This window comes from Poecilia formosa, unplaced genomic scaffold (assembly GCF_000485575.1).
Source record: "Poecilia formosa unplaced genomic scaffold, Poecilia_formosa-5.1.2 Scaffold26, whole genome shotgun sequence".
Taxonomy (NCBI): domain Eukaryota; kingdom Metazoa; phylum Chordata; class Actinopteri; order Cyprinodontiformes; family Poeciliidae; genus Poecilia; species Poecilia formosa.
The window spans coordinates 2,114,882-2,134,189 of record NW_006799965.1 but is presented as its reverse complement, the minus strand read 5'-3'; the positions used below and the strand labels follow the sequence as shown (position 1 = coordinate 2,134,189).

At 38.8% G+C, this 19,308-nt stretch overlaps 3 protein-coding genes across 6 annotated transcripts; all 3 read left to right on the top strand.

Moving 5' to 3' along the window:
* The first annotated feature begins 487 nt into the window (after positions 1 to 487).
* rlim (ring finger protein, LIM domain interacting) lies at positions 488 to 7,297 on the top strand. Of its 3 annotated transcripts, none has more exons than XM_007548377.2 (4): positions 488 to 645; positions 3,323 to 3,551; positions 5,073 to 5,180; positions 5,269 to 7,297. In XM_007548377.2, the coding sequence occupies exons 2-4, from the start codon at positions 3,383 to 3,385 to the stop codon at positions 6,975 to 6,977; spliced, it is 1,986 nt and encodes a 661-aa protein (XP_007548439.1). In that variant the 5' UTR covers positions 488 to 645; positions 3,323 to 3,382; the 3' UTR covers positions 6,978 to 7,297. The 3 variants fall into 3 exon arrangements, with proteins under 3 accessions (XP_007548439.1, XP_007548440.1, XP_016525095.1); XM_007548378.2 differs by lacking the exon at positions 488 to 645 and adding an exon at positions 755 to 861; XM_016669609.1 differs by lacking the exons at positions 488 to 645; positions 3,323 to 3,551 and adding an exon at positions 3,558 to 4,784.
* A 1,653-nt stretch (positions 7,298 to 8,950) lies between these two features.
* On the top strand, positions 8,951 to 12,399 carry glod5 (glyoxalase domain containing 5). The gene is made up of 4 exons (XM_007548376.2): positions 8,951 to 10,673; positions 11,316 to 11,471; positions 11,916 to 12,071; positions 12,171 to 12,399. The coding sequence occupies exons 1-4, from the start codon at positions 10,617 to 10,619 to the stop codon at positions 12,312 to 12,314; spliced, it is 513 nt and encodes a 170-aa protein (XP_007548438.1). The 5' UTR covers positions 8,951 to 10,616; the 3' UTR covers positions 12,315 to 12,399.
* A 1,575-nt stretch (positions 12,400 to 13,974) lies between these two features.
* On the top strand, positions 13,975 to 19,265 carry slu7 (SLU7 homolog, splicing factor). Of its 2 annotated transcripts, none has more exons than XM_016669639.1 (15): positions 13,975 to 14,118; positions 14,310 to 14,479; positions 15,057 to 15,210; positions 15,304 to 15,384; positions 15,511 to 15,675; positions 16,250 to 16,315; positions 16,419 to 16,550; positions 16,716 to 16,813; positions 16,892 to 16,959; positions 17,253 to 17,392; positions 17,738 to 17,899; positions 18,023 to 18,124; positions 18,267 to 18,347; positions 18,453 to 18,572; positions 18,668 to 19,265. In XM_016669639.1, exons 2-15 carry the CDS (start codon positions 14,331 to 14,333, stop codon positions 18,845 to 18,847), a joined length of 1,698 nt encoding a protein of 565 aa, XP_016525125.1. In that variant the 5' UTR covers positions 13,975 to 14,118; positions 14,310 to 14,330; the 3' UTR covers positions 18,848 to 19,265. The 2 variants fall into 2 exon arrangements, with proteins under 2 accessions (XP_016525125.1, XP_007548434.1); XM_007548372.2 differs by having other exon boundaries at positions 13,976 to 14,118; positions 14,317 to 14,479.
* The last annotated feature ends 43 nt before the right edge of the window (positions 19,266 to 19,308 follow it).

Genomic DNA, 19,308 nt, shown 5'->3' with positions numbered 1-19,308 from the left:
TATTATTATTATTATTATTATTATTATTATTATTATTATTATTATTATTATTATTATTTTAAAAGTTCGTTTCGCTCGCCAGTCGCATATAGTTAAATGTTTTTTTTTTTTCATTTGTACGTAACAAAGGCCAGATTTTGACCGAGGTATGTAAACCTCTAAGATTTTTTGTATGTTGTTCTGTCAATCTCGCGTTGTCCTCCACTCTTACCACACCGTGACACTACAGCTTCTACCCATGTTCTAAATAAACATATTTTCACTCTTTCTAACCTATGGCGCATGGGAAAATTTTTACCCCTATTAAAATCTGACAGGTAGCGCTTGTCGAAATATTGCCATTAACCAAGCATTATAAGGAGGTTTAACTGACTATATATGTAATATAAATAACACAAGACACCTATGCTCGTGGGTATTACGGCAAATGTCTGATTTGTCGGGAACAATTTAGTCTTTGCCTTCAGGCCGTACTCCGGGAAAAACTTCCTTTAAATCTATTTCCGGAAAATCATTATAGCCTTCCTACAAGAAAGAAAATGGAATCCTGAGCTCGTACTCTACTAAACCAGTCTTTTTTCTCAGTCTATTCTTTCAATAGGAATCTTGTCGTCCATCTGTATTGATCACAACATCACTAACAAGGTAGAGTGACATTAATTTGTTACTAAAGCAACGCCTTCCGCCTGGTTAACTTGGTTCTTTCGTACTTAGCATTTTTTTAGCTTGTTTGCTTGATGTATGAACGTCACTGGTTGACGTCGTTTGCTAAGTTAGCTCGTGTTGATGCTACAACGGGCTTAATATATTTTTAATGACAACATAAGGAGTCTCCAGCAAAAGGAAATAGAAATTATACATGTAAATATTCTTACGTCTTATATAATATAACTATTAATAAATAAGTTGTCAAAATGGAAAAGTTAACTACCGTTAACTATGCCGTTTGTAGCGTCCGTAGTTAGCCACTTGGCTACCCCGAGCGCTAACTCGCATAAATGCTACATAACCGGGTCGTTTGATCGTTTTATTGTCATATTTTAAACCGATATTACTGATAGTATCTGGTTCAGACTTTGAATATTTTATTATTTGGGCAACTTTGAAAACCGTTGTCTCTGCATTTCGTTACGAAAGTACAGCATTAGCTATCTTACACAAAGCTAATCGGTAGCTAGGAAACGCAAGTCATAAGATGCCATTTTGTTTTTATCTCGACTTTGACCAACATACTGGATGTCGTCTTTGACTTTAAGGCATAGTCTAAAGATGATTTAATGTATTTGTAAATACTAAGTAGATTTAAGTTGCCGTGATTTCTAGATTAAAGAGTACATTGTTTGTGATTAAAAACCAAAAGGCTTCTTAGCCTTGTGGCTGGTCTGTTGTTAGGGTGGCTTGCCAGTATGCTTTGTGAACTACGCTAACACAAGTTACAACTACGTATTCAGAAGAGATGTTTTGTAATTTCACAATTTGAGTTTTGCAGAGCTTTGTCCGTTCTCTTGTGAGACTGAATGTATAAAATAAGGTGTTTTCGTTTAAGTCTGGCTTATATTGGTAAAATCTACAGAAGCCTTTTATGTCAAAACCATTTTTTAAAAGAGTATCAAAAGACTTTTCAAATATTAACTGTCCAAATACAAACTGTCCTGAAAGCCATTTTGTAAGGCTTTCAGGACAGTGAACAGATTTTTAAAATCCATATCTTAGTGGTAATTTCTGTCCCTCAATTTGTAGCATAAATGAAATATTGTAAATTTTAACTGTCATCACAAAATTAACTTTGTTTCTTGTGGACCTGTACAAAATATTGAATTGCAATTAACACAAATTCAATATGTGAAGTACTGCAATCTCAAGGAAGTGGCTAGTCATGATATTTAGTTCACAAATAATATATTTGGCTAGTTGGATAAACTCTTAAGTTCCCTTGACAGCTGACAGATTTTTCTGGCCAAGCTGCTTAAGGTCATGGAAAATTTTAGGACAGTCATAATGATGGAAACCAAATTGAGGTGGCAGAAAAGTCATACCTTCTTTCGTCATTGTTATATTAAATAACAAGATTTCAGTTGTATATTTTCCTACTTTAACGTAGACCAAATTTTTAAAGCAAAAACCTCAAGACATTGTTAAAAAATATTCCTAAATTATTAGTTCAATAAATATCAATCACAAAGTTTAGTTCTAACAGGTATTTTATTAATCAGAAATGTCATGTCTATTACAACTAATTACTTACTATTACCAATAGAAGTACTAGAAGTATTTCTTTGCATAAAGTAAAACACATTCTTTTTCAAGGCGTACCATGTAGTTAGATTCGGGCATCCCAAGTGTGTCATTTTGTTAAACTGAATCTTTTGTTTTGAGAACAACTCGACTCACACTACCATTCATAGCTGTTTCGAAATAGACGCTGTTCATATTTTCTTTATTTGTTTTTGTATAGAAAAGCATGTGTTTGTGTATTAAATCAGTTCCTTTAATTATCCTTTGCTGATTTGGATTTTAACTAATCTTATAATTTCACTAGCATGTTTCTTCTGAATAGAAATAATATTGATATGTTGGAGTTGCTGAACCAGAGTACTGACTTGAATCTGTGTAGGGAGCTAAAGATTAGGGTTATGGCAAGGATATGTTCCAACCTTAAACACCTGAAGCTCATTACAAATGATGAATCATTGAAAATGCTGCTGTAGACACGCCAAAAGCTCGTCAGCAATTATTAGAAAGGGTTTGGTTGCAATTCTGTTAATAAGTAATGCTAATAAAAATATTTTTTGTAAATGACTGAGCAGTATGTAAATCATTTTCAACATGTAGCTTTTATTTAAGCCTAAACAAAACATGTTTTGTTTTGTTTTGTTTTTGTTCAACCCGTCTGATGCATTGCCTTAACTTTTGAGAGATGCCTGTGTAGTTACTAACCGGTAATAAAGTTTGTGGTTGAATAAAAATCTCAAATCTGCCGAGGGTATGATTAGTTTTGGCCTTCATTGCAGCTACTCAGAAACATTAACAAATCTTTTTCTCTTTCTTTTTATTCCGGTCATCTTTATCATAGTTTTGTTATACTAAAAGTTGGACATGATGTCCAGGCTATTTTATTTATAAAGGTAAATAATTGAGATTGCAAATCAAATTCTAGGTTTGTTTACTTTGCTACGGTTACCTAAACACTTTATCATAAAATAATAACTTTTTGAGGAGACAAGACGGTCAATTCTTTGAATGGAATACAAATGACTGCTTCATACTCACTGACATTAATTACCTCAAATTTCTAAGAATGTAATGTTCTCATTTCTTGCAGTTACTGGATCTTGCTCAAAGTTGCAGAGTATCCCGTTCATTTTTCTGCCCTTCAGAGTCAATGGAAGGGTCTGACAGCGTAGAGCAAGGTGGCGGTGACCAGCCAGAGTCGCAGCGCCGAAGGCAGTTGGATCGTCTAGACCGGGAAGAGGCCTTTTATCAATTTGTCAACAATCTCAGTGATGAGGACTATCGTCTTATGCGAGACAACAACCTCTTGGGCAATCCAGGTGATGAAATATAAATTAGAATTATTTTCTCCTGCATAAGGATGGTAAAAGAAATTTCGGCTGGATACAACTAATTCAAAAAAGGCTGTTTCGCCCAGGATTATGTTTTTGCCTCTGAGTCAGCTCAAGTCAGAACTTTAAACTAAGCTTGTGGTTATCAAACTATCTAAGATGATATTTTCTTAACACAATCAAAACAGTGACACTCTAATCTTTGTGATTTTTTACAAAACTTTAGAATGAAGACCACAGAATTCAAACTGTATTAAAACAAAAAACAAAACACACACTTACTACATGAAAATCCAGTCCAGAAGCCCAAAAAAGTGATGAGTATAATAATAATGAGCACAATGCTGAAGTTGGATTCTTATTCAGCATTGTGCTTATTTATGATTTGTGGACATAAAGATGGTAAAATGACTATCTGTATTCAAAAATGCAGAATGTTACAAAAACAGCTAAAAAACAAATTGATTTCTGGAAAAGTTTGAAATTAGAAACACTTGTAGGATTCCTTTTGATGTCATGTGTCTGTCTCCAATTTTATATGTAGATGTGGAAGTATTTAGAAGAGATATCTATCCATGTTGACAATTTAGACATAAGGGATCTGTTTGAATATTCAGGATCTTTTGCAATGATATTAACATAAATCACTGTTTATTTAGGATATCAGCAAATAGTAGGATCAGTAATTGCCTGCAAACCGCTAGCCTGGTTTAAGTATAGTTATATTGGGCCTTTTTTTCTTTTCTTTTTTACTTAACTGTAATGCATACTGTAAAAAGCTTGCGTTCAGTTTGAACTTGCCATACCAACTGTGTTCCTGTGGATTGTTGTCACATCAACATCTTTAAGCAAACTTTGGTGTCTGGAACTCGAGCATCACCAAATCCTAAACGTCATGAAGACACAGTTTACAAAACCAAAGTAGTATTATTGAGACATTCTAAAGGACAAATAGTGGACAATGTAGTACCATGTTGATATATATATTTTTAGTATAGTTTGTCAACCTGTTTTTCATATCATGTATTAAATTTTTTCCAACTTTGGCTAGTTTCCGCTTTTTTCACTATACTTGTGTTTGCTCAAAATGCAACCGCCTGTGGACAGTCGAGGATGTGCAGTCCATTTCTGTCCCTGGACAGTGGGTGGGGAAATATAAGTTTGCAGCGTCCTTTAGTGGAGGACCAAGGAGGGGGAATTAAATGGACAGTGGCATACCTGGTAAGTCTGGAGGTTTTGTAGTATTGTCCTGTTGCTGCGTCCGACCAAATTGCATTCAACTTGAGTTCAAAGTAACAGGTTTTTAAGTTGTTTATGCTTTGACTTACTAAGAAGATTTTCTCTATGTAGCTGTATTTTAGCATATCTCAGTCTTAGTCTTTCTTTGCTGCAATTCCACATTTTATTTTTATTATAAGAACTTTTTTCCCCAGCAATTTGTTGAGAAGAGAAAGTGGATAATGCCTTGAAAGTAGTACTTAATAAACTATTTGCTGATATCTTTTCCAGGGGAGGTAACTGAGGATGAGCTGTTCAATAGACTTCAGCAAATCAAAGATGGTCCAGAGCAGCCGCAGAATAACAACCCAAGCACAGAAAATACCGAGGATCCCGTCGGTATGTTTACAGGATCTTTCAGATTTTGAATGCATGATGTGCATCTGAATTTAGATGTAATTTGCCTTTGGCTTTTGTCCCCAAATAGAAACTCCAGAGAGCTCTGAGGATTCCCAAGGTGGGGATAGCTTGCTTGACTGGCTCAACACAGTGAGACGAACCGGCAACACAACTAGAACTGGACACCGCGGAAACCAGTCGTGGCGAGCTGTGAGCCAGACCAACCCAAACAGTGGTGACTTTCGCTTTAGCTTGGAGATCAGTGTGAACCGCAACCTGGCCGAACAGCAGGCCGCTGCTGAAGGAGAACAGGGGCCTTCAGAGCAGCCCCCAACGGGCCAAGAGGAAGAAGAGGTTGCAGATCCTGAACCACAGGTTCCTATGGAAACAGAGGTTGTGGAAGAACCAGTTGTTGAAGAGTTAGCTGTCATTGTTGAGCCAGAACCTGAAGAAACACCTGAAGAAGAGGTTGCCTCACAAGAAGCTGTTGAGGAACCTCCCAGTCCGCCCCCAGCTCCACCTCCAGCTCCAGTCGTAGAAGAAGCTTCACCGGAGCAACCCCCACCTTGTTCTTCTCCACGAAGGGGACAAAGGAGACCCCGCAGCCGTAGCCCAGAACCACGTAGGACCAGAGCCCGCCTAGCCAGAAGCCGCTCACCTCTCCGTTTGGATCAGCTAGATGACCTACCCGGTCCGCGACACACCTATGGCTCTCAGAGCCCCAGTTCTTCCACTGACACACCTCCAGTGCCTCAAGTGGAGGGCAGTTCTCGGACTCGACAACATATTCTCTCCAGGCAAAGCCCAGCAGACGACAATGTTCAGTCACCCAGTGTTGAAGCAGAATCAGTCCCGGAGGCCCAGAATGTTAGACCTCAGGAAGGAGAACCCAACGGGAATGAAGGAGGTTCGGCGGAGCGCCGTCCCCCAACTATAATGCTCGACCTTCAGGTGCGTCGTGTGCGTCCAGGCGAATATCGGCAAAGAGACAGTATCGCCAGCCGTACCCGGTCACGCTCGCAGAACTCCAACAACACTTTTCTCTATGAGAGTGAGCGAGGGGGTTTTCGCAGGACCTTCTCGCGCTCCGAGCGTGCCGGAGTGAGGACCTACGTCAGCACCATTCGAATCCCCATTCGCAGGATCTCCGACGCAGGGTTAGGAGAGGCGACGTCGATGGCTCTCCAGTCTATGATAAGGCAGATCATGACGGGCTTCGGCGAGCTAGGCTACCTCATGGACTCCGACTCAGATTCTTCAGATTCAAACCGCGGTACCGGGACACCCGCCGATACGGAGTCCCTTAATAATCCAGATGCTAGTAACGCTGACGCGTCTGCTGCTGATGAGCAACCATCGGTTGCTGCTGCTGCTGCTGCTGGAGTTAGAGAGAGGACAGTTGAGACAGAAGCGGATGAGGGTCTTACTACTGGCCCACAGGCTTCTGGTGGAAGGGCTCGACCTAGACCCCCCATCAGCCTAGAGGAGCCCAGTTCACTGCCCTTTCTACGACTTGCTCATTTCTTCCTCCTGAATGACGACGACGATGACCAGCCTCAGGGGCTGACCAAAGAACAGATTGATAACCTCTCCATGCGCAACTTCGGTGAGAGCGACGCCTTGAAAACCTGTAGCGTCTGTATAACAGAGTACGCTGAGGGGAACAAGTTACGCAAGCTTCCCTGCTCTCATGAGTACCATGTGCACTGCATAGACCGCTGGCTCTCTGAGAACTCCACCTGCCCCATCTGTCGCAGGGCTGTCCTGGTATCAGCCAACCGAGAGAGCGTGATCTAACTCTTAACAGACTCCAACCTTTTCAATATTTCAAACTAATTACACATCCAAGTCATGTAAGATGCTTTGAAGAAATGTCTCCACTATTGAAAATTATTTTTTTTCTCATAATTTGTGAGTTTGATCATTATGTTACAGGTTTCATTTGAGGTGCTCAGTCTCTTGACATGCATTCAGACTCCAAGTTGACATTTGCTATTGTTCAGAGCTGAGCAGAAGCAGTGCATGCTGTTGATCAACCTGTTGTGTCCATGCAGTGATGCACCAAGTTATGTACACAAGCAGACCTATAATCTTATATTAAACCCTTTGATTATAAATGCTGCTGCACACCTGCCGGTAGTTCAAGCACTTCAGACATCTTCTTTTGGTATGAATCTTAATTAGCACCTCAAGCACAATTCTTAGTTGCAGCAGTTTGAAAGTATTAGCTGTAAATAGGCTTGTAAAAAATAATTTTGACTCTTTGTATCAGTGAATTGGTTTAGGACTGTAAATTAGAGGATCGGAGTCATTTCGGTTACACTTAAAGTAGTTTCAGGATGGGGAGAGAATGAGCTTGCATAGCAGACATGTTCACATGAGTTGGTCTGCAGGTAATGGTGAAACCTGTGCTCCTTTTTGATCACATGGCCAAATCAAGACCCTCCTCTGGAGTTCCATTTGCCAATACTCTGCTAGGCTAGGTTGTTTAAAACAAAACTTAAAAAAAAAATGTTGGTCTAGCATAGAGGAAAATATTTGGCATCCTGCAGTGTTTTTTTTTAAACAGAAGAAATATCAGAAATGGGGTTCTGCCTGCATTGGCTTCAGGTAAATTTGGCCCCTTTTGACAATTTGTACCCACATTTTCCACCTACATGTTGCCATTTTGTCCTTTACCATTTACATTTCATACCTGTAAGCAATTCATTTCTCACACTTGTTCTTAGCATTGCATATCATTTCTTTGGTAGATCAAATAAATTATGCAAATTATGGAAATTTCATATTTTTCCATATTTTATGAAAACTTTATTATACCCAGTTTACAATGGTATAGGTTATCAGCCCAGTTTTAGCCAGTTAAACCTCATGAAATATGATGAATTATAAAACTTGATCAGAGTAAAGCAACTCTTAAGCAACAATCTGCTGGTAGATATCAATTATTGGAGTCATAAAACTACATTTCCTTCCAACAGAGGAAGTAGATTATGAAAAATTACTTTTAATTGGAAGTTGGGGACAGAATTTCTAAAAAAAAAAAAAAAAATGTCCACAAGACTGCTGAAACACCTGGATGCAAATGGGCAAAATGATCATGAAATGTCATTATGGTGAGGAAATTTAAGGTGAGTTTTTATTTCATAATAGGCTTAAAATTGAAGTTTAAAGTTGTCCCTCTTCCACTATTCATTTCTCATGTACAGCGATTCATTCCTCTTCTCTCACCAGCAGCTACGGTCTGATAACGAGCTCATCATATTTCTCTCATACTAAGTTAGTCATATAACCAGAAACTGGCTTTATATGGAAATAACCTTTAACCTTATCTCAAGCCAGAGTTTGTCTCTAAAAGGTAGGTCCATCATATTCTACAAGTTGCTCAATATTTATTAAACAATGGCTTAGACTGTCAAACATTGACAGAAAATTAAAATTTCAATAGAAAATCAAGAAGTTACCCAACTGCTTTATGAGCAAATCTTCCCAAGTGGTGTGCAATATTTGCAAAATGTACAAGTATAGTAAAACAAACCATGATTTAAATGTGTACTATTGTTAAAAACTGTTTAAATCCTAAATGAAGACTTATAACCCTTTACAGTATGTGTTGAAGTTGATTTATTTAGAAGCTATGTAGGTTTTAATAATTAAACAGGAACATTGACCAGTAAAGGAGCTGAAGGGCATCACTTATTGCCATCCTGTTTCTTGTTTCACTGTTTGATGTCTTAGCCACGATTATTACCTCCCCTCTGTGGGACACAAATATTTGAATGCAAGATGTTGAATAGCATTAACATGTAAAAAAAAAAAAAAAGAAAAAAAAAAGAACTGTCTGTTTCCTTTAAAGGGGCCGAGCTTCGGTTTGGCCTTGTTCTGTGACCTACCCAGTGCAGGATGTTAACTGGGTGTTTTAATGAAACTAACCGCTGAATTAAACGAGTTGATATGCTATAAAACAATACATCAGAGGTATGAGTTCTGTGCTCTGCTTGCGGTGACGTTTTTTTATGATGGTGCATGTATGTGCTCAAGTCATTCATTTGTAATGCTTTAGTAAGACACTGCTGCAGTGTTTCCATTTTATTTTTAAAATGAGAACATTTTAAAAATAAAATGTAGAGCTTTGGTGCAAAAGCTCTACCAGTAATACGCCAAAGGGATGCAGCCGTGTTTTATAAAACATCTTTTCTGTCACGCTTTTTAAGTCCATTATGATTTAGATTTCTCACCCAAGTTAAAGTATATTTGATTTACCTGACAGAGTTCTTACTTCTCTATAGTATTGCGTTGTCTTTAAGCATTTTTCAGGCATGGGTAAGTATGAAAACTTGTTTGTACTTCTTATTCTGTTATATTAATAATTAATCTAAATTTCTAAGCAATAAAATTAACACTACAATGATTTGCACTTAATTTAAATCCTTAATCTTTGACTTACCACACCTCAAATAGATTTTTTGGAGAAACCTACTACTAGACTTACAAAGGATAAGTCCTGACTTTACTCACTTTTTAAAATTTCACTTCTCTTTGGCATCTAGACCAGATCACTCTGTGGTTTAAAAACTTAGTCTGGTTCACATGTCAAACCACTGAAACTCTTAGTTTTTTGGTTTTAGGAACCAATACAGAATAAAAATATAAAACGCGTACCAACAGTGTTGTAATGAACCTGTTTAGTGTATAATAAATCAAGATTTTATTATTGTTTGCCCCACATTTTCCCCTTTAGCAGATTTTTTTACTGACCAGCAAGTTCCACTAGTTTTAAGCTCCACGTCTTGGATTAAGGTCCAGACTCTGACTTGGTCATTCCAAGGTTTAATATTACGTCCAGTCAAAAAAAGCTGGCAAAAGATTAAACCAAAATTTTAACAGTGACTTTTATGTTTTGAAGAAGAGCTGATTTAACTAGAAAATAGAACAGCTGCAATGTCTTGGATTTTCATGATACTTTTTATTCCCCCAACCATATATTTTTTTCTTTCACTAAACTTTCCATCAATACACATGGATACAGCACTCTGTTAATTAGCTTCCAATTACCTTTTTGTTCCTTATCTTCATAGTGGGACGGTGTCAATGACATTTTCTGGACAAGTCAGCAGGCTTCGTCATGATTGTGTGGGTCTTCTATATCCTGAGAACCCGAGTTTACGGTTTAATTTAGTCGTAAGCATTCAAATGAATACAAACACTGAAATCGATACTGTTTTTGAAGTGGGATATACCAATAATGCGAAAAAATAACGTGGACTACAATTAAATACATAGTTTCTAGAATACTTAATTGTTTCTGTGAAGCGGTCTGGTGTGGCCAGTTTAGTGGGATTGGTCCACATGACTGTTGGACAAGGAAGTGTTTCGGTCGTCAGGTGAACGTTTCTCGGCACACCAGTCGGACCTGTGAACAACACGCCAGTAAGGATGGCACTCCGGGCAGCTAGTAACCGCTTACTGTATTTCCAGAGGACATGTTTTAAGGTAAACTATTATTATCGCTTTGTTTGCAAGCATTCGCTGTTATTCATAGCCAGCTCTGCTTTAAAATGGACCCACGCATTTGATCTGTGCGTATACTTCCGTGTAGAGCTGTACTCTCCACGAAGTTGTTGTTGCTTTTTCGGAAAATGTACTCATGGTAGTAAAATAAAGGACTTCTGTTAATAATCTTGGAGCAGGAGTAGCCGCAAAATCGCTGCTAAAGTACACCAAGATGGTTTCTCATTTACCCCTCAAGAAAATACACTCACTTTAAGTCAAATGCGTGTAGCAAAGAGTCACCACTGGGTGGTGCTGTTGAGTCAAATGTAAGCTGTAAGGCAGGGGTCACCAACTCCAGTCCTCGAGGGCTACCATCCTGTAACTTTTAGATGCGTCTCTGCTCAAACACACCTGGATCAAATAAACTGCTCGTTTCCAGCCTATTGCAGAGAGGAATGAATGCTGGTGAGGGAATTCAGACATTTTGGAGCAGAGGTGAATCTAAAAGTTGCAGGATGGTAGCCCTTGAGAACTGGAGTTGGTGACCCCTGCTGTAAGGCCTTTTGTTTGACATTCAAGATCCAACCCATCAGCATGTGCTGCTGTTGATTACCGAAAAATTATTTCTCTCACCCCTTGTAGGTCAACGCCCTTGAAGCTCACCTGGGTGTCAGATCCAAGGCAACCTGTCCTGTTGAAGTGAGCCACCTAGATCATTTGGTGTTGACGGTAAAAAGTGTGCCGGACACAATCAACTTTTATACATCAGTTCTTGGAATGGAGGTTGTCACTTTTAAGGTATGTGCTAATTCATTAAAACTTATTACATAACTGTCAAAAATAATAATTCTTGCAGAACTGTTCATGTCTCTTGAAGCTTTTGGTATTTTTCTGCAACCACAAACTTTGATTTTATTCAGAAAAAAATCTGAAAAGTTAGGAAAGTGACAGCCTTGTAGGAGAGGCTCTAACATATTAATATCTTTGGCATATGTAAAAACAAATAAATAAACATTGTGTGAAAAATTGACACTGTACTGGTACCATCTTTATCAAAAAGAAGTATACCTCAAGTACATGTCATTGTCTTTGAAACAAAATTTTTTACAGTACAATAAATAGTTAAGTTTTTTTAATATAAAAAAATAGCCACTGTATGGAAGTCTTTGATTCTGGATCAGCTGATACCGTCTTTCTCTCCCTAGTCATGTTTTTCTGTATCTCCTATCTTAATTTTTGCAGGGGAACCGTAAAGCTCTGGGTTTTGGGAAACAAAAATTTAACCTTCACCAGTTGGGCAAAGAATTTGAACCAAAAGCTAAACATCCAACTTCAGGCTCTGCAGACCTGTGTCTCATCACCAAAACCCCTCTGACTGAAGTAGCTGCTCATCTGAAGGTGCTCTCAACACACAGATAGCTTTTAATATTGGCTTTTGCTACTGATAAGAGAACAAATCAGGTGTTAATGCTCAGTGCCATTTTCTGTCTTTGGCAGGTTTGTGGTGTTGAAATTGAAGAGGGACCAGTGCAGAGGAGTGGAGCTGTGGGACCCATCACCTCTCTTTACTTCAGAGATCCAGACCACAATCTCATTGAAGTGTCAAACTACAGCCAGTCAGCACCAGACGGCTCCTCTTGAACCTCCTAGTGAGCATGTAAAAATGCACTGTCAGCACACGACGGGGTCTATAGCCATTAAAGGTTTAAACCAAAATGACTGGTAATGAAATAGCTGGTTTATTAATGAGAGAGGGTGGACAACACCAGCTGCTGCAAGATCTAGAGAAACTCATCCATGCGTTTATCTTTAGTAGCAATGATTACGGCAACAGTGTCTTCACAGGTCTGCCAAAAAAAAAAATCAACTAGACCGCTGCAGCTGATCCAGAACGCTGCTGCTTGTGTTTTCACTAAAACTAGGAACGTAGAGCACATCACCCCAGTTCTAAAGTCCTCACACTGGCTCAGGGTAGCTCAGAGAATAGACTTTAAAATACTCTTGTTAGTTTAGAAATCAATGAACGGCTTAGCACCACAACACATTAAAGATCTCCTGTTGTTGTATCAACCTTCCAGACCTCTTCAGGTCTTATGGTTCTGGTCTGCGTAGAAGCTTCTCCAGAACCAAACGTGGAGAAGCTTCTGTGCACCAAAAATCTGGAGCAAACCGGTAAAACAGCCAAAACACTAAGTTCCTTTAAATCTAGACTCAAAACCCACCTGTTCTAGAGTTGCTTTTGAAACATTATAAATTAAACAACATGTTGATATGTAACAACGGCACTTGACAAAATGTAATGCTTCAATTGTTGACTGTGTGTTCTATGACTTTGTATTTTTATGATGTAAAGCATTTTGAACTGCCTTGTTGCTGAAATGTGCTATACAAATAAACTTAATTGATTGATTGATTAGAGTTCTCCTTACTTTTCTAATTTTATTGTTAGTTTCAGTGAACAGTGTTTATAGGAAAATTATGCAAAAAATCACATTTACCAATTTGTGTTCCCTTTCATAAAATGTTTTAAAAAATTCATAAGTAGGAATATAAAATAAAAGATAAGATGGATGGAAAAATATAGAGTCTAATTACACCTACTTTAATATGTCAAGTTCTTTAGATTTGTATTTTCTAGCAAGTTGTTGACTAGGTTTTAGATTTATTTTTCAGCCGGAGAATAATCTAAAACAGGCAACAAAAAAAATCTATCAAAGCATCCCTCAGGGTTAAGGACAAAAAGTGTTTTGAATCAACAGATGATGTGATTCTTAAGTGTTTTAGTGCTATGGATTCGATGCAGCAAGAGACTGCAGAGGCCTCAGTGCTTAAAACTTAAAAATATTAGCTTTTTTTATAAGGGAAGTCATCCTGTTTGACCTGAATGGGTCTTATATTCATCCAAATTAAAACTGGAAATATGAACCAGTAATGTCATTTGATTACAAAAGGGGCTGAGAAGAACAACATATTAGATAACTTGAAGGAAAAGTTAAAGGAAAAACAGTATAGTAAATATACAAAAAATAACCCAAGAAAAAAATGAAATGATGCTTTTAATTATATTTAATACAAGACACAAATATCAATTTGTCAGATTACATCCTGTAATATTTTCCCAAAACTCTCCTCAGTCACATCAGTTAATATCAGAGCAACAATTACTCATCAAATTCAGAATAAACTGTTTTCAAGAAGCATGTTTTGCATTTTCTGGAAGCAAGTTTGTGAAGTAGCGAGGGCCAACCGCCAGTAAAACCGACAAGAAGAAGAAGAAGTAGCGAGTCCACGCCAGGTGGTGGCGATAATGAGCCAATTATTGCCACACGAAGAAAAGAACAACATGGCGGCGATGGCGTTTTGACCAAAACATAGTAACAAGCTTTTAAAAGAGGTGAAATACGAGATAAACATCATCTGTTACAATATTTTTATTCTGAACAAGGTACGTAACAACTTCCTCTCATCATAAGACTTTCAGTGAATATTTATGTCGCATTAAGTCGTAAGCATCTCGTCGAGCTACGTGCTCTGCTTTTGGCTGCGCCACTTTAAACAAGTGAAATTCACAGTCTGTTCCAACAAGAGTTATGGATCAAACGGGACACATTCTGGAGGACTAATTGGTCTGTTTAGTGTGTAGGAAGAGATCCAACCATGACCGAGCAAACCAGTGTCAGTTCGGAGGGGATCGTGGGTCTGGATGAGCCCAAGAAGATGACCAGAGAGGACTGGAGGAAGAAGAAGGAGTTGGAGGAGCAGAGGAAGCTGGGAAATGCTCCAGCTGAGGTGGACGAAGAGGGAAAGTAAGTACACCTGGATGTACACTGATGGGTGACGTGATTAACAGTGATTGTTTCTGTATTATGGAAGTTGTTACTGACTAGGACATATTAAATAGCAAGTAAACTCAAGAGTTAAAAGCAGGGAAATGAGCAAGTTTAAGGGTTTGAGTGATTTTAAAGGACAAATTGAGAATCCAGGACAAATGGGTCAGAATTAGTCCCTTGTTTAACAATAATTGCTAAATATTCCAGTCTTGTTTCCAACCCTTTTACAGCAATAGTTAAACTTTAAACTGATTTCCTTACAGCTACTGATTCTGGACCTGTTAGCGCTCCTCCTAGAATTAACATTGATAAAACTCAAATATCCACAACATTAACTCTCTTATTGACTTGTTACAGGCTTTGAAAACAAATCAGTTTTAAATTGCAAAGGAAGTTTGGTTTTTGGCTCTGATTCCTCTACTGTTGTTTTTTTATGCTTTCTGACTTATTTAGATTTTCTGCCTTCATTTGGAAAGGGACCTCAGTTGTTTTTAAAGATGTTTTTGGATGAATTCTGTTGTTATTAACTGTGGGTACTTCTTCTCTCCACCAGGGACATAAACCCTCACATCCCTCAGTACATTTCATCAGTGCCATGGTACATCGACCCGTCCAAGAGACCCACACTAAAGCATCAGCGACCACAGGATGAAAACCAGAAGCAGTTCTCAGCCATTGGAGAGTGGTACAAAAGAGGAGTGCAGGAGGTCAGCATGAATCGGATACTGTTGTTGATTCGATTTGAACAAATCTTAACAAGTTAGATTTAATGTATTTATCTATCTTTTGGCTTCACACAGAATGCTATTACCACTAAATACCGCAAAGGCGCTTGCGAAAACTGTGGGGCTTTAACACACAAGAAGAAGGACTGTATGGAGGTAAAAAAATATCAACAAATAAAGGCTTCTTTTGGATTGTTTCTCCCTAAAGTAAAAAAAAAAAAAAAAAAAAATGTCCCCCTCTGTTTTTAAACCAAGGTCTAAATGTCATTTGTGTTCCCTCAGCGGCCCAGAAAGGTTGGAGCCAAGTACACAGGAACCGGGATAGCTCCAGATGAGCACTCTCAGGTCCAGCTCGACATGGACTACGACGGAAAGCGGGATCGCTGGAATGGGTATGACCCAGAGGAGCATCAGCGCATTGTGGAGGAGTATGCTAAAGTAGATTTGGTAAGGAGTGCATGAGTAAAAAAAGCTTTTATTTATTTATTTATTTTTTTTTAATGCAAGCTTACTTCTGCTTTTGAGAGAAAGGAGATACTTTGTTTGCCTTTTAAAGATTGCGTTGGAAGGAATATTAACTTTAAATATTTATATACCTTCATACACCTAAGTAATAATTAGTAATGTGATTCACGTTTTTTTGTTGTTGTTGTTGTTACCATCACGTTTCACAGCAGATATTTTGTGCCGATTATGATGTTCTGTGTTAGTTTATACCAGAGGTCCTTCTTTCACATGTCTGTTGTGGTTAACTTTGTTTCTTTCAACAGCAACAAGGCACCAGAATCTGTCAAATCTGACAGATGTGGTCAGATTGGACCACATCTGTCAAATCTAGTTTATGCTGGATTTGTTTGAAGACATATGTCTTCTTTTAACAGAAGACATATCGTCATTTGTCACATTATAAGTTTGCTGTTTTATCCAACAGCAAATCAGTATTTTCCCCCTTCTGTGGTATTCACAATTGTTTGTTTTTATTTTTATTTATTTATTTATTTAATTTTTTTTGTGTTGTTAGGCTAAGCGGACGTTGAAGGCTCAGAAACTTCAGGATGAGTTGGCTTCTGGGAAATTGGACCAAAACGTAAGTGATCTGTCGGTTCACAGACAACTTTTTTTGTTGTTGTTGTTTTTCTTCTTTTGTTAATCATGAAGCTTTTCAAATGGGCATCATGTTCCCTGCACAGGAGCGAGAATATGACAGCGAAGACGAGGATGAGGACAAATATGCAGACGACATCGACATGCCGGGTCAGAACTTTGACTCGAAGAGACGCATCACCGTGAGGAACCTGCGCATCCGAGAGGACACGGCTAAAGTAAGAGCCAGAGGAGCTAATAGTGATGAGATGAAGACTCGAGATGAGACACCTGTTTGCTTCTAATGCCCACCGTTGAAGAGATGGGGGCAATAAAGCTACAGGTTCAGGTCTGTGACAAACTCAGGATTTCGATCAGCTGAACTTTGCGTTTCTGTCTTGCAGTACTTGAGAAATCTGGATCCAAATTCAGCGTATTACGATCCGAAGACTCGAGCGATGAGAGAGAATCCGTACTCCAACACCGGCATGAATCCTGATGAGTAAGTTGTTGGTTTCTATTTCCTGAATACCTTTCACAAGCTTATGCTAAAACAGTTTCAAACTGCTCTGTCCTACAGGGTGGGCTACGCTGGAGACAACTTTGCTCGCTACTCTGGAGACACAATCTCCATGGCTCAAACGCAGCGTAAGTTTTCACTCTGAGCACCTTTTAAACTAGCTGGCTGTAAAACGGCGCCTAGTACTTTAAATATTACTAATCACCTCAGTGGGAATTTGGCAGAAGAAGTTAATAACTTATAAAGAAGAGAGTCGGCTCACATTTAGTACACGTTTGATGACCAATCTATTCCTCAATCTATGAGGCCGGCTTCAGAGGAAGGCTGGTTGTGATTCACAGCTGGATAGTTTCCAGTCACTTTGAGGAAACATGCTTCATGTTTTCTGATTCCTGTAAGGATTGTTGCTCTGTTGCGACAGTGTTTGCTTGGGAGGCATACGAGAGAGGCTCCGAGGTCCATCTTCAGGCTGACCCCACCAAGCTGGAGCTGCTCCATCGCTCCTTCAAGGTCAAAAAGGAGGACTTTAAAGAGAAACAGAGAGAAGGCATCCTGGAGAAGGTACGCTTCGTTATCAGAATGTTTTTAAACTTCAGCTTTTCTGTACAAATGAAGCTGAAGTTCACTTTAAAGGCCTGTGTGGTTTAGCAGGCACACCATACATGAATGAGGCTACAGTCCTCAGGGCCGCCGTCCAATCTAGTGAATGTCTTCTGTTCTTCTTGTGAAGCTACTCACTAAAAAAAATACCACTAGTGCCACAACTTTTCAAAGCAAATGAAATAAAATAAAAAATAAAAAAAACAACAACCTTGAAATGGTATTTAATTTATTCATAGATTTATTTTAAAACATGTGAACTAAAATGAAAATTTTGTCACTCCTGCTTTTTCATTGCCTCGTTAGTACGGAGGTCAGGAGCACTTGGACGCACCGCCGCGGGAGCTGCTCTTGGCGCAGACTGAGGACTACGTGGAGTACTCCCGCCACGGCGCCGTGCTGAAGGGACTAGAGAAGGCCGTCGCCCGCTCCAAATACGAGGAGGACGTCCTCATCAACAACCACACCGTGAGGACGATTGGACAAATGGCTGCTTTTAAAGCTGTGCTGCTTTTTTGTTTGTTTGTTTTGTTTGTTTTTATTACATTGTTTTTCAACATTTGTTTGCGTTATATATATTTTTTTGTATAGTGTATATGGGGCTCCTACTGGAAGGATGGCTGCTGGGGATACAAGTGTTGCCACTCACTGGTCAAACAGAGTTACTGCACGGGACAAGCAGGAATTCAAACGGTAACTAATGGTGCAAAACACTTGTTTCATTTCAGTAGTTCACCAATACATGTACTATTCTTTTGTGTAAATATATATCGTGTGTAAAGCCTGTTACTGGTAAGTCTTATACAGTGTTTTTTTTTTTTCTGTTTTTAAACAGCAAGGTACTTCTGACTGCGTTCCATTTGAAGACGGACTGCAGGAGCCCCAAGAAGAAGAAGAGCCAAAGTCTTTACTGGAAGTAAGGATTTAAGATTTAGCATTGGTGATGGCATACATATAGTCACTCATTCTGCGTCGTGCTGGACTTTTCCTTCTAACGCCAAAGTTATTTATTTATTGCCAGATTCATCAAGAGAAGTTGAAGGAGAAGAAGAAGAAAAAGAAGAACAAAAAGAACAAGAAGCACAGCTCAGACAGCAGCGACTCAGAGGATGAAGAAAAGAAGAAGGAGAAACTGAAGAAGGTTTGTTGTTGGTGAAAGGTTTTTGGTGTTCATGATTTGGCCTTTTTTTTTTTTTTTTATCTGTGACTAAGCTCAGCTTCTCAAATGTCCCTCAGGCCCTGGAAGCGGAGGACAAGCGAGTGAAGCACATTGACGCGTTGATGCAGATGGATGAGAGGAAGAGGCCCTACTACAGCCTGCAGGAAGTGAAGGCGCCGACTGAGGAGGAGATGGAGGCGTTCCGCATGAAACGCAGCCGGCCAGATGACCCCATGGCTTCCTTCCTGGGACAGTGACCTTATCCTAATCCCTGTTAATTTTTCCAACTGTTCTGGAAGGACTTCAGCACGGTTGGATCCTAAACGCTCAAGAAGCCCTGTACAGTATTTGACAGCTTTTATCCCTATACTTTTCTTACAAACATCAATTTTATTTTTCGCCCGATGGTTGATATTTGTTTTCAAGCCCTCTTGTGTTTTTTTTTTCTCTCACTTCCCAATTGAGTCACTTTTCTGGACTTTACAACAAATTGGAGAATTTCGTTTCACAACAGTAATCTCTGCATTTCACTATAAAGAGTTTTTTTTTTTCTGAATCTGTGTTGTCTGGAAACATTGCATTCTGCTTATGTTCAACTTCTAAAAAAAAATGATCTAAAAGGTAAAATTTTGATTTTAAAAAGAAATTAAACAAACTGGATTGTGTGGATTTGTCTATTGCACTTCAAGTGTTTTCATTTTGATTTTGATGGTTTTAG

Excerpts from the sequence above, each read along its gene's own strand:
- rlim (XM_007548377.2), top strand. The coding sequence starts at position 3,383 with ATGGAAGGGTCTGACAGCGTAGAGCAAGGTGGCGGTGACCAGCCAGAG. Across the intron at positions 3,552-5,072 it reads CAACCTCTTGGGCAATCCAG|GGGAGGTAACTGAGGATGAG; the intron begins GTGATGAAATAT and ends TATCTTTTCCAG. Across the intron at positions 5,181-5,268 it reads AAATACCGAGGATCCCGTCG|AAACTCCAGAGAGCTCTGAG; the intron begins GTATGTTTACAG and ends GTCCCCAAATAG.
- glod5 (XM_007548376.2), top strand. The coding sequence starts at position 10,617 with ATGGCACTCCGGGCAGCTAGTAACCGCTTACTGTATTTCCAGAGGACA. Across the intron at positions 10,674-11,315 it reads TCCAGAGGACATGTTTTAAG|GTCAACGCCCTTGAAGCTCA; the intron begins GTAAACTATTAT and ends CACCCCTTGTAG. Across the intron at positions 12,072-12,170 it reads AAGTAGCTGCTCATCTGAAG|GTTTGTGGTGTTGAAATTGA; the intron begins GTGCTCTCAACA and ends TGTCTTTGGCAG.
- slu7 (XM_016669639.1), top strand. The coding sequence starts at position 14,331 with ATGACCGAGCAAACCAGTGTCAGTTCGGAGGGGATCGTGGGTCTGGAT. Across the intron at positions 15,385-15,510 it reads AGAAGAAGGACTGTATGGAG|CGGCCCAGAAAGGTTGGAGC; the intron begins GTAAAAAAATAT and ends GTGTTCCCTCAG. Across the intron at positions 16,814-16,891 it reads ACCGGCATGAATCCTGATGA|GGTGGGCTACGCTGGAGACA; the intron begins GTAAGTTGTTGG and ends TCTGTCCTACAG.